Source organism: Melopsittacus undulatus, assembly GCF_012275295.1.
Source record: "Melopsittacus undulatus isolate bMelUnd1 chromosome 28 unlocalized genomic scaffold, bMelUnd1.mat.Z SUPER_28_unloc_2, whole genome shotgun sequence".
NCBI classification, from domain to species: Eukaryota; Metazoa; Chordata; class Aves; order Psittaciformes; family Psittaculidae; genus Melopsittacus; species Melopsittacus undulatus.
In genome coordinates, this window is record NW_022993940.1 from 77,813 (window position 1) to 90,860 (window position 13,048).

A 13,048-nucleotide genomic window follows, 5' to 3' on the forward strand; every position below is an offset into this window, starting at 1 on the left:
CCTATAGCACCCATAGCCCATCATGGGACCCCCCCATAGCACCCATAGCCCATCATGGGACCCCCCCTATAGCACCCATAGCCCATCATGGGACCCCCCCATAGCACCCATAGCCCATCATGGGACCCCCCCATAGCACCCATAGCCCATCATGGGACCCCCCATAGTGTCCCATTGGCCCCCATAGCTCATCAGGGGACCCGCATTGTGCCCCATAGACCCCCATAGTGCCCCATAGCGCCCCATAGCCTCCCAGAGTGCCCCATAGCCCACCATGGGAATCCCCATAGAGTGCCATAGTGCCGCATAGCACCCCATAGGACACCCATAGCCCCCCATATCCCATCATGGGGCACCCCATAGCGCCCTATAGCCCCCCATAGACCCCCATAGCACCCCCATAACCCCCCATAGCGCCCCATAGACCTCCATAGCACCCCATAGACCCCTATGGCCCCCCATAGCCCCCCCATAGCCCCCCCATAGCCCCCCCATAGCACCCCATAGACCCCTATGGCCCCCCCATAGCCCCCCCCATAGTCCCCCCATAGCACCCCATAGACCCCTATGGCCCCCCCATACCCCCCCCATAGGCCCCCCATAGCACCCCATAGACCCCTATGGCCCCCCCATAGCCCCCCCATAGCCCCCCCATAGTGCCCCATAGACCCCTATGGCCCCCCCATAGCCCCCCCATAGACCCCCATAGCACCCCATAGACCCCTATGGCCCCCCCATAGCCCCCCCATAGACCCCCATAGCACCCCATAGACCCCTATGGCCCCCCCATAGCCCCCCCATAGCCCCCCCATAGCCCCCCCATAGCCCCCCCATAGCTCCCCTCCCCCCCAGGGATCCCCTGCCGGTACCAACGCTCGGAAGTGGGGGCGGGGAAACCCCCCCCCCCCTCCCCCTCCCCCCCCCCGGGGCTCCCCACGAGGGGGAGGGGCCGGATGCTCCCCCCCCCCCCCCCCCCCCCCCCCCCCCCCCCCCATGGCCTTAAAGGGGCCGCGGCCGCCCCAGGAGCTGAGCCCCAGACATGGCCCCGCCCCCCGGACTGGGCCCGATCCTGAGGCTGGGGCTGGGCCTGAGCCTGAGCCTGAGCCTGAGCCTGGGTCTGGGTCTGGGTCTGGGTCTGGGCCCGATCCTGAGCTCGGAGGCTGCAGAACAGAACCAGCCCCGGGTACAGACCCTGTCTGTGTGTGTGTGACCTGTGTCCATGTGTGTCCTGTATCCATGTATCCATGTGTATCCATGTGTGTCCATGTGTGTGTGTGTCCATGTGTATCCATGTGTCCTGTATCCATGTGTATCCATGTGTTCTGTGTCCATGTATCCATGTGTCCATGTCTGTAGCCATGTGTGTGTCCATGTGTATCCATGTGTGTGTCCATGTGTGTGATATCCATGTGTGTCCTGTATCCATGTGTCCATGTGTGTATCCATGTGTTCTGTATCCATGTTATCCATTTATCCATGTGTGACCATGTGTGTGCATCCATGTGTGTATCCATGTGTCCTGTATCCATGTGTGTGTGTTCATGTGTGTGTCCAGCTGTGTATCCATGTGTCTGCCCTGTATCCATGCATCCATGTGTGTGTCCTGTATCCATGTGTCCATGTGTGTATCCATGTGTCCTGTATTCATGTGTATCCATGTGTGTGCATCCATGTGTGTGTCCATGTGTCCTGTATCCATGTGTGTGTCCAGGTGTGTATCCATGTGTGTGTATCCATGTGTGTGTGTCCATGTGTTCATGTGTATCCATGTGTATCCATGTGTGTGTCCAGGTGTGTATCCATGTGTCTGTCCTGTATCCATGTATCCATGTGTCCTGTATCCATGTGTGTGTATCCATGTGTGTGTCCATGTGTGTGTATCCATGTGTGTCCATGTGTTCATGTGTGTCCATGTGTGTGTATCCATGTGTGTCCATGTGTGTGTATCCATGTGTGTCCATGTGTTCATGTGTATCCATGTGTGTCCATGTGTTCTGTGTCCATGTGTATCCATGTATCCATGTGTGTCTACGTGTGTCCATGTGTGTGCTGTATCCATGTGTCCATGTGTATCCATGTGTATCCAGTATCCACATGTGTCCATGTATCCCTATATCCATCCCTGTATCCTGTATCCCTGTATCCTGTATCCTCTCTCTCATCTGACGCCTCTTTCCCCACAGGAATCCCCAGAGCTGCCGATGCCTCCACTGATGGGTGAGAGACAATTCCCGACCCCACATCCCATAGATCCCACATCCCATAGATCACATAGATCACATAGATCACATAGATCCCATAGATCCCATAGATCCCATAGATCCTATAGATCCCATATTCCCTTTATCCCTGCAGCAGGACCAAAGCTGCTGCATGACCCCTATGGGGACAAACCTGCTGCTCACGTTGTGGGTGAGTGTCAATGGGGGGAGATGGGATGTGGGGTATAGGGTGTGGATATATGGGGTATGGGGTATGGGATGTGGGATATGGGATGTGGGCTGTGGGATGTGGGGTATGGGATATGGATATATGGGGTATGGGATGTGGGGTATGGGATATGGATATATGGGGTATGGGGTATGGGATGTGGGATGTGGGGTATGGGATATGGATATATGGGATATGGATATGGATATATGGGGTATGGATATGGATATATGGGGTATGGATATGGATATATGGGATATGGATATATGGGATATGGATATATGGGATATGGATATGGATATATGGGATATGGATATGGATATATGAGATATGGATATATGAGGTATGGATATGGATATATGGGATATGGATATATGGGGTATGGATATATGGGGTATGGGGTATGGGATGTGGGATGTGGGATATGGGATGTGGGGTATGGGATATGGATATATGGGGTATGGGGTATGGGATGTGGGATGTGGGGTATGGGATATGGATATATGGGATATGGATATGGATATATGGGATATGGATATGGATCTATTGCACATGCTCCGGCCCCTCCCTCACCCCTCCCCCCCCCGCAGCCTCCTCCTCCTCCCCCTCCCTCCAATGGGCGGCTGACGTCGCGCCTGCGCAGATGCGCAACGGGTTCCGTCTCCATGGCAACCGCCTGGTCGTCCCTCGCGACGGCCTCTACTTCGTCTACGCAGCCGCAGCCTTCCACGGGGGGGGGGGAGGGGGGGGGGGGGGGAGGGGGGGGGGATGGGGGGGGGGGAGGGGGGGAGGGGGGGGGGGGATGCTCCTCCCCTCCCCCCCCCCTCCTCCGCTTGGCCGTATCCCGGTATTCCCAAGAGTATCCCAAGGACGTGACCCTGCTCACGGCCGTGCGCTCCGTGCGTCGGGAATGCCGGGGGGGGGGGGCGGCGTTGCCATGGAGACGGGGGGATGCGTTGTCATGGCGACGGGAGGGGGCGTTGTCATGGCGACGGGAGGGGGCGTGGTCATGGGGACGGGAGGGGGCGTGGCCACGGCGACGGGAGGGGGCGTGGCCATGGCGACGGGAGGGGGCGTGGCCACGGGGACGGGAGGGGGCGTGGCCACGGGGACGGGAGGGGGCGTGGCCACGGCGACGGGAGGGGGCGTGGCCATGGCGACGGGAGGGGGCGTTGCCATGGGGACGGGCATCGCTGTTGCCATGGCGACGGGCTCTGGTTCGAGTCCCTGTACCAAGGGGCCGTGTTCCAGTTGCGCCGTGGGGACCAGTTAGCGGCCACCACTACAGCTGGGAGGTTCCTGGACCTGCACGGGGGGGGGGGAGGGCGTATTTTGGGGTGGTGGGGATGGATTGAGGGGGGTGGGGGCGATAGGGATCAATAGGGATCAATAGGGAACGATGGAGATCAATAGGGAGTGATGGGGACCAATAGGGTTCAATGGAGATCAATAGGGAGTGATGGGGACCAATAGGGTTCAATGGAGATCAATAGGAAGTGATGGGGACCAATAGGGTTCAATGGAGATCGATAGGGAGTGATGGAGACCAACAGGGATCAATAGGGACCAATAGAGATCAATAGGGAGCAATAGGGCTCAATGGAGGTGTGGGGTCAGGGTTCTGGGATGAACGGCGGGGCCGTTATTTATTGAGTTATTTATGTATTTATGGGGCGTTTTTGGGGTGAAACCACAGGATTTTGGGGCTCTGACGTCAGCGGCCCCGAAACCTGCAATAAATGGATGCTGGAAAGTCCCGAGTGTCACTGGTGGGGGGGGAAACCGCGACCTATAGATCTGCCCCATAGATCCATCCCTATAGATCCATCCCTATAGATCCATCCCTATAGATCCACCCTATAGATCCATCCTATAGATCCGCCCTATAGATCCGCCCTATAGATCCATCCTATAGTTCCACCCTATAGATCCACCCTATAGATCCACCCTATAGATCCATCCCTATAGATCCACCCTATAGATCCACCCTATAGATCCATCCCTATAGATCCACCCTATAGATCCACCCTATAGATCCATCCCTATAGATCCACCCTATAGATCCGCCCTATAGGTCCATCCTATAGATCCATCCTTATAGATCCGCCCTATAGATCCATCCTATACATCCATCCCTATAGATCCATCCCTATAGATCCACCCTATAGATCCGCCCTATAGATCCGCCCTATAGATCCACCCTATAGATCCGCCCTATAGATCCATCCTATAGATCCATCCCTATAGATCCGCCCTATAGATCCATCCTATAGATCCATCCCTATAGATTCACCCCTATAGATCCATCCTATACATCCACCCCCTATAGCTCCACCTCCCATAGACCCTCCCCTATAGCCGCTCCTTCCCCCCCCCCCCGTTGCCATAGCAACGCGCAGGGCGGTGGGGGCCGCCTCCTCCGTTGCCATGGCGACCGCGCGGCCGCGCTCCGATTGGCCGATCCCCGCGGGGTGGGCGTGTCCTCGCGGACCAATCCATTCCGCCGCCGCGAGGGGGGGGGGGGGGGGGGTCACGTGCCCCCCCTCCCTCCCCCCCCCCCCCACGTGGCCGCGGCCGTTGTGGGCGTGTCCCCGCGCCGGCCAATGAGCTGCGGCGCCGCGCAGGAAGGAGCCGGAAGTGCCGCCATCGTTGAAGCGAACCGGGGGGGGGGGGGGGGGTCCCGTTAAATCCGCCTCCATCCGGTACCACCGGGACCCATCCGCTCCCCCCTCCCCCTCCCCCCCCCTCAGCAGCCCCCCCCGGACCCATCCCGGTGCGTACGACCCTCGGATGCCCCCCCCATCCCCCCCCTTTCCCCCCCCCCCTCACCCTCGGCCGCCATCTTGTGTCCGGCGCCGCCTCCATGTTGAGGCGCAAGATGGCGGCGCGCTGAGGCCTCCGGTGCCGCCGCCTCCTCCGGTAGGGCCCATGCGTTGGCAGCGCCATGAGCGATCGGCCGGCGGTGAGGGGCAGGGATGGCCGGCGCTATGCCTGCCTCGGCCTGACTGACGGCTACCGACGGCCGCTCGACACCACACGGGCCGCCGGTAACGGAACACGGACCCTGCGTTCCCCTGCACCCTGACCCTTCGGGCCCGTTATCCCCGTGCCCGTTATCCCTATTCCCATTCCCCCTTCCCCTTCATTCCCGTTCTCCCATTGAACCGGATCCCATTATCCCTATTCAACCGGATCCCTTCATTCCCATTCCCGTTATCCCGTTCAACCGGATCCCTTCATTCCCCTTATCCCCCTTCATTCCCGTTCTCCCCATTCCCATTCCCGTTATCCCTTTCCTCGGATCTCTTCATTCCCGTTATCCCCGTTCCCATTCCCCCTGCCCCTTCATTCCCGTTATCCCCATTGAACCGGATCCCATTATCCCTATTCAACCGGATCCCTCATTCCCATTCCCGTTATCCTGTTCAACCGGATCCCTTCATTCCCGTTCCCATTCCCCTTATCCCCATTGAACCGGATCCATTCTCCTGTTCTCCCCCTTCATTCCCATTCCCATTCCCATTCTCCCATTGAACCTGATCCCTCATTCCCATTCCCATTATCCCATTGACCCAGATCCCTTCATTCCCATTCCCATTATCCCATTGAACCTGATCCCTCATTCCCATCCCATTACCCCATTGACCCTGCTCTGTCCCCCCCCATCCCATCCCATTAACCCGGCTCTGTCCCCCCCATCCCATTCCCATTACCCCATTGACCCGGCTCTGTCCCCCCCCATCCCATCCCATTAACCCGGCTCTGTCCCCCCCATCCCATTCCCATTACCCCATTGACCCGGCTCTGTCCCCCCCATCCCATCCCATTACCCCATTGAACCTGATCCCTCATTCCCATCCCATTACCCCATTGACCCGGCTCTGTCCCATCCCATCCCATCCCATTACCCCATTGACCCGGCTCTGTCCCATCCCATCCCATTCCCCCATTGACCCTGCTCTGTCACCCCCCATCCCATCCCATTATCCCTCATTCCCATCCCATCCCATCCCATTGACCCGGCTCTGTCCCCCCCATCCCATCCCATCCCATTACCCCCATTGACCCGGCTCTGTCCCCCCCCAGCCCCCCCCCCGCCATGGGCTGCAGAGCCTGGGGAAGGTGGCGGCCAGACGGATGCCCCCCCCTGCCAACCTGCCCAGCCTGAAGGCCGAGAACAAGGGCAACGACCCCAACGTGACCCTGGTGCCCAGGGACGGCTCGGGATGGGCCAGCAGGCAGGAGCCCAGCGAGCCCCGGAGGTGAGGGGGGAGACGGGAACAGCAGGGGGTCACCATGGCAACGGGAGGGGGTCACCATGGCAACGGGAGGGGTCACCATGGCAACGGGGCTGTTCGTGGTACCCCCCCACAATGGTGGCTCGGGATGGGCCAGCAAGCCCCAGAGGTGAGGGGGGAGACGGGAACAGCAGGGGGTCACCATGGCAACGGGAGGGGTCACCATGGCAACGGGAGGGGTCACCATGGCAACGGGAGGGGGTCACCATGGCAACGGGGCTGTTCGTGGTACCCCTCTAATGGTGGGGGTATGGTATAAGGGGGTGTGAGGGGAACAGCGCATGGTAACCATGGGAACAGGGCTGTTCTTGGTACCCCCCCCCCCCAGTGGTGGTGGTGTGGCATAAGGGGGGCTGAGGGGAACAGCATGGGGTAACTGAGGGGGTAACCATGGGAACCGGATGCTGTTCTCAGCACACCCCTCCCATGGTGCTCCTGCTTGACAAGGGGGGGTGGGAGGTGTAGGGAACAGCATGGGGTAACCATGGGAACCAGGTGCTGTTCTTGGTACACCCCCCCTATGGTTGGTGTTGGTGTGGGACATGGAGGGGTGGGAGGTGCAGGGAACAGCGTGGGGTAACCAAGGGGGGTAACCATGGGAACCAGGCGCTGTTCTTGGTACCCCCCCCACTGGTGGTGCTGTGGGACAGGTACAGAGAGCGGTGTGGAGGGGGGGGTGGGAGGTGCAGGGAACAGCGCCAGGTAACCATGGTAACCAAGGGGGTAACCCGGTGCTGTTCCCATCACCCCCCTATGGCCGGTGCCGCGGTGGGGAAGGGGGGGGTGGGAGGTGCAGGGAACAGCGCGGGGTAACCAAGGGCGGTAACCATGGCAACCGTTGCAGTTCCGAGCACTCAGCACCTCCCCCGCCGCTGTCGCCGTCGCCGCTGGATTCGCAGACGCCTGCGGGCGGCAGCCAGAAGGGGAAGGGGGGGGCAGCGACCCCCGAGGTGGGCACAGGGACCCCCATAGACCCCATGTGGGACCCCAAAACACCCCCTGGGACCCCAAAACACCCCCTGGGACCCCCATAAACCCCATGTGGGACCCCAAAACACCCCCTGGGACCCCCAGTATGAACCTGGGACCCCCATAAACCCCATGTGGGACCCCAAAACACCCCCTGGGACCCCCAATATGAACCTGGGACCCCCATAAACCCCATGTGGGACCCCAAAACACCCCCTGGGACCCCCAATATGAACCTGGGACCCCCATAAACCCCCTGTGGGACCCCAAAACACCCCCTGGGACCCCCAATATGAGCCTGGGACCCCCATAAACCCCTGTGGGACCCCAAAACACCCCCTGGGACCCCCAATATGAACCTGGGACCCCCATAAACCCCCTGTGGGACCCCAAAACACCCCCTGGGACCCCCAATATGAACCTGGGACCCCCATAAACCCCCTGTGGGACCCCAGAACACCCCCTGGGACCCCCAGTTTGAGACTGGGACCCCCAGTATGAACCTGGGACCCCCATAAACCCCATGTGGGACCCCAAAACACCCCCTGGGACCCCCAATATGAACCTGGGACCCCCATAAACCCCTGTGGGACCCCAGAACACCCCCTGGGACCCCCAGTTTGAGACTGGGACCCCCAAATCCATCCCCATGGTCCTTAAATCCCACCTTGGGACCCCAAAACACCCCCCGGGACCCCCAACATCCCCCTTGACCTCCTACCCACCCCCATAGAGCCCCCAAACCCCTCTCTGACCCCCATAGACCCCCTGTTATTCAGCCATAAGCTCCTTTCCCCCCCCCATAACCCCCATAGAGCCCCTTAGCCCCCTCATAGACCCATTTACCTCTATAAGCCCCTTTACCTCCCCGTAGACTCCCTTTACCCCTTATAGAGTCCCCCATACACCCCCATAGACCCCCATTACCCCCTATAGAACCCCCTTATAGGCCCCCTTTACCCCCCATAACCCCCATTCCCCCCATAGACCCCCATTACCCCCTATGGAACCCCCTTAGAGGCCCCCTTTACCCCCATAACCCCCATTCCCCCCATAGACCCCCATTACCCCCTATAGAACACCCCCATAGGCCCCCTTTCCCCCCATAACCCTCTATAGAGCCCCCCATAGACCCCCATTACCCCCTATAGAACCTCCCATAGGCCCCATTTACCCCATAACCCCCATTTCCCTCCATAGGCCCCATTTCCCCCCATAGACCCCCATTACCCCGTATAGAACTCCCCCATAGGCCCCCTTTACCCCCCATAACCCCCATTTCCCCCATAGACCCCCATTATCCCCTATAGAACCTCCCATAGGCCCCATTTCCCCCATAGACCCCCATTCCCCCCTATAGCCCCCCCCATAGACCCCCATTACCCCCCCATAGACCCCCATTACCCCGTAGAGACCCCACAAAGACCCCATAGAGAGCCCATAGAGACCCCATAGCCCCCCCCTAACCCCCCTCCCCCCACAGACCCCCCCCCCCGCCCGCAAGCGGGGCAAAGTCCTGGGCTCAGGCCAGCGGTACCCAAGGACCCCCAAGCGACGGTGAGTACCCCGCATCACCTGACCCCCCCCTCCCGCATCACGTGACTGACCACGTGACCCCCGCGGCGCTGACCACGTGACCCCCGCAGGGCCGCCGGGCCGGTTCTCCCGGGAGGAGTTTCCCACCCTGCGGGCGGGAGGAGAGCGGGGGAGGGGAGGCCGCGAGCGGGACGCTGGCGGCGCGTGGTGTGGGCGCGCACCGAGCCCCCGCCCCCACGGTGAGTGAGACATCCCATAATACACACACACCGAGCCCCCGCCCCCACGGTGAGTGATGCATCCCATAATACACACGCACCGAGCCCCCGCCCCCACGGTGAGTGAGACATCCCATAATACACACGCACCGAGCCCCCGCCCCCACGGTGAGTGAGACATCCCATAATACACACGCACCGAGCCCCCGCCCCCACGGTGAGTGAGACATCCCATAATACACACACACCGAGCCCCCGCCCCCACGGTGAGTGACCCCTGACATCCCATAATACACACGCACCGAGCCCCCGCCCCCACGGTGAGTGATGCATCCCATAATACACACACACCGAGCCCCCGCCCCCACGGTGAGTGACCCCTGACATCCCATAATACACACGCACCGAGCCCCCGCCCCCACGGTGAGTGACCCCTGACATCCCATAATACACACGCACCGAGCCCCCGCCCCCACGGTGAGTGACCCCTGACATCCCATAATACACACACACCGAGCCCCCGCCCCCACGGTGAGTGAGCCCTGACATCCCATAATACACACGCACCGAGCCCCTGCCCCCACGGTGAGTGAGACATCCCATAATACACACACACCGAGCCCCCGCCCCCACGGTGAGTGACCCCTGACATCCCATAATACACACGCACCGAGCCCCCGCCCCCACGGTGAGTGAGACATCCCATAATACACACGCACCGAGCCCCCGCCCCCACGGTGAGTGAGACATCCCATAATACACACGCACCGAGCCCCCGCCCCCATGGTGAGTGATACAGCCCATAATATACACACACCGCAATGGGCATCCCATAATACACACCTCATAACAGACATCCCATAATACACACACACCGCAATGGGCATCCCATAATACACACCTCATAACAGACATCCCATAATACACACACACCGCAACGGGCAGCCCATAATATACACACACCTTGTAAGGGGCATCCCATAATACACACCTCAGAACGGGCATCCCATAATATACACCTCATAATGGGCATCCCATAATATACACATCCCATAACGGACATCCCATAATACAAACACACCGCAACGGGCAGCCCATAATACACACCTCATAATGGGCATCCCATAATATCCACCTCGTAACGGACATCCCATAATACACACCTCGTAACGGACAGCCCATAATAGGCGTCCTGTAATGGGCATCCCATAATACACACCTCAGAACGGGCATCCCATAATACACCGTAAGGGACATCCCATAATACACACACCGCAACGGGCATCCCATAATATACACCTCATAATGGGCATCCCATAATATCCACCTCGTAACGGACATCCCATAATACACACCTCGTAACGGACATCCCATAATACCTCATAACGGACATCCCATAATACACACACCGCAACGGGCAGACCATAATACACACCTCTTAACAGACATCCCATAATAGGCGTCCTGTAATGGGCATCCCATAATACACAACCCATAACCGGCATCCCATAATACACACATCCCGTAAGGGACATCCCATAATACACAACCCATAACGGACATCCCATAATACACACATCCCGGAACAGGCATCCCATAATATATACCTTGTAACAGACATCCCATAATACACACACCGGAACAGGCATCCCATAATACGCACCCCGTAAGGGGAATCCCATAATAGGCGTCCTGTAATGGGCATCCCATAATACACACCCCAGAACGGACATCCCATAATAGGCACCTCATAACGGACATCCCATAATACACACCTCGTAACGGACATCCCGGAACGGGCATCCCATAATATACACACCATAATGGGCATCCCATAATAGACATCCTGTGAGGGGTATCCCATAGCGCAGGTTCTATAGCTGACATTCTATAGCATGCATCCCATAATTACCCCATCACCCCCATTACCCCCATTACCCCATTACCCCATTACCCCATTACCCCCATTACCCCATTACCCCATTACCCCATTACCCCATTACCCCATTACCCCCATTACCCCATTACCCCATTACCCCATTACCCCATTAACCCCACTGACCCCATTGACCCCATTGCAGTGGGGCAGAGCCGGGACGGCGGCGCCCGAGGCCCCGAGGAGCCGCCGCCGGATGGGGGGGGGCTGCCCCCCCCCGGGCCCCCCCATTTCCCCCCATACCGGGGGGTGATGCCCCCATTTGTGAGTACAGGCAATGGGGGGGGGGGGGGGGGGCGTGGTCAGAGCCCCCCCCCCATTAACCTGCCCCCCCCCCCCCCCCCCCCCCCCCCAGATGTACCCCCCATACCTGCCCTTCCCACCCCCATATGGGCCCTATAGGCTCCCGGATACCCCCAGGTGAGAGGGGGGCTCTGGGGGGATCTATGGGGTCTCTATGGGGTGTTTGTGGGGTCTCTATGTGGTGTTTGTGGGGTCTCTATGGGACTCTATGGGGTGTTTGTGGGGTCTCTATGGGGTGTTTGTGGGGTCTCTGTGGGTCTCTATGGGGTGTTTGTGGGGTCTCTATGGGCTCTCTATGGGGTGTTTGTGGGGTCTCTATGGGGTGTTTGTGGGGTCTCTATGGGCTCTCTATGGGGTGTTTGTGGGGTCTCTGTGGGTCTCTATGGGGTCTTTGTGGGGTCTCTACGGGGTCCCTATGGGGTTTTTGTGGGGTCTCTATGGGGATTCTATGGGGTCTCTGTGGGGTCTTTGTGGGGTCTCTATGGGGATTCTATGGGGTCTCTGTGGGTCTCTATGGGTCCCTATGGGTCCCTGTGGTCTCTGTGGTCTCTATGTGTCTCTATGTGTCTCTATGTGTCTCTATGTGTCTCTATGTGTCTCTATGTGTCTGTATGTGTCTCTATGTGTCTCTATGTGTCTCTATGTGTCTCTATGTGTCTCTATGTTCTCTATGTGTCTCTATGTGTCTCTATGTGTCTCTATGTTCTCTATGGTCTCTATGTGTCTCTATGGTCTCTATGTGTCTCTATGTGTCTCTATGTGTCTCTATGGTCTCTATGTGTCTCTATGTGTCTCTATGTGTCTCTATGTGTCTGTATGTGTCTGTATGTGTCTCTATGTGTCTCTATGTGTCTCTATGTGTCTCTATGTGTCTCTATGTGTCTCTATGGTCTCTATGTGTCTCTATGTGTCTCTATGTGTCTCTATGTTCTCTATGTGTCTCTATGTGTCTCTATGTTCTCTATGTGTCTCCATGTCCCCCCCAGGTTCCCCCGCAGTGGTTCCTCCCCCCGCCCCCCTGCCCCCCCCCGCGGCCCCCCCCCCCCCCTCGCGCCCCCCAGTGCTGAGGGCGGATGAGCTGCGGGAGCTGGATGAGCTGGACCAGGAGAGCGACGAGGGATGGGCTGGTACCAACAGGGGGGGCAATGGGGGTCAATGGGATCAATGGGGTCAATGGGATCAATGGGGGTCAATGGGGATCAATGGTTGTCAATGGGGATCAATGGTTATCAATGGGATCAATGGGGATCATTGAGGATCAGTGGGTATCAATGGGATCAGTGCGGATCAATGGGTGTCAATGGAATCAATGGGATCAATGGGTGTGAATGGATATCAATGGGCATCAATGGGGGTCA

The 13,048-nt window shown here is 58.7% G+C and overlaps 2 protein-coding genes across 2 annotated transcripts; both read left to right on the forward strand.

The window, feature by feature from the left end:
* Positions 1-1,039: 1,039 nt before the first annotated feature.
* Positions 1,040-3,785, forward strand: TNF (tumor necrosis factor). The gene is given in 7 exon segments (XM_034073603.1): positions 1,040-1,183; positions 2,088-2,217; positions 2,356-2,412; positions 3,021-3,158; positions 3,220-3,394; positions 3,597-3,753; positions 3,756-3,785. Coding segments are annotated over 7 exon segments (831 nt in total).
* Positions 3,786-5,190: 1,405 nt separating this feature from the next.
* LOC117438145 (protein PRRC2A-like) lies at positions 5,191-12,700 on the forward strand. Its single transcript, XM_034073606.1, has 9 exons — positions 5,191-5,203; positions 5,354-5,477; positions 6,518-6,692; positions 7,573-7,678; positions 9,181-9,254; positions 9,344-9,472; positions 11,533-11,651; positions 11,743-11,807; positions 12,677-12,700. Exons 2-8 carry the CDS (start codon positions 5,375-5,377, stop codon positions 11,787-11,789), a joined length of 753 nt encoding a protein of 250 aa, XP_033929497.1. The 5' UTR covers positions 5,191-5,203; positions 5,354-5,374; the 3' UTR covers positions 11,790-11,807; positions 12,677-12,700.
* The last annotated feature ends 348 nt before the right edge of the window (positions 12,701-13,048 follow it).

Coding starts and splice junctions, on each gene's coding strand:
- LOC117438145 (XM_034073606.1), top strand. CDS start 5,375: ATGAGCGATCGGCCGGCGGTGAGGGGCAGGGATGGCCGGCGCTATGCC. Junction 6,693..7,572: donor GAGCCCAGCGAGCCCCGGAG/GTGAGGGGGGAG, acceptor CAACCGTTGCAG/TTCCGAGCACTCAGCACCTC. Junction 7,679..9,180: donor GGGGGGCAGCGACCCCCGAG/GTGGGCACAGGG, acceptor CTCCCCCCACAG/ACCCCCCCCCCCGCCCGCAA.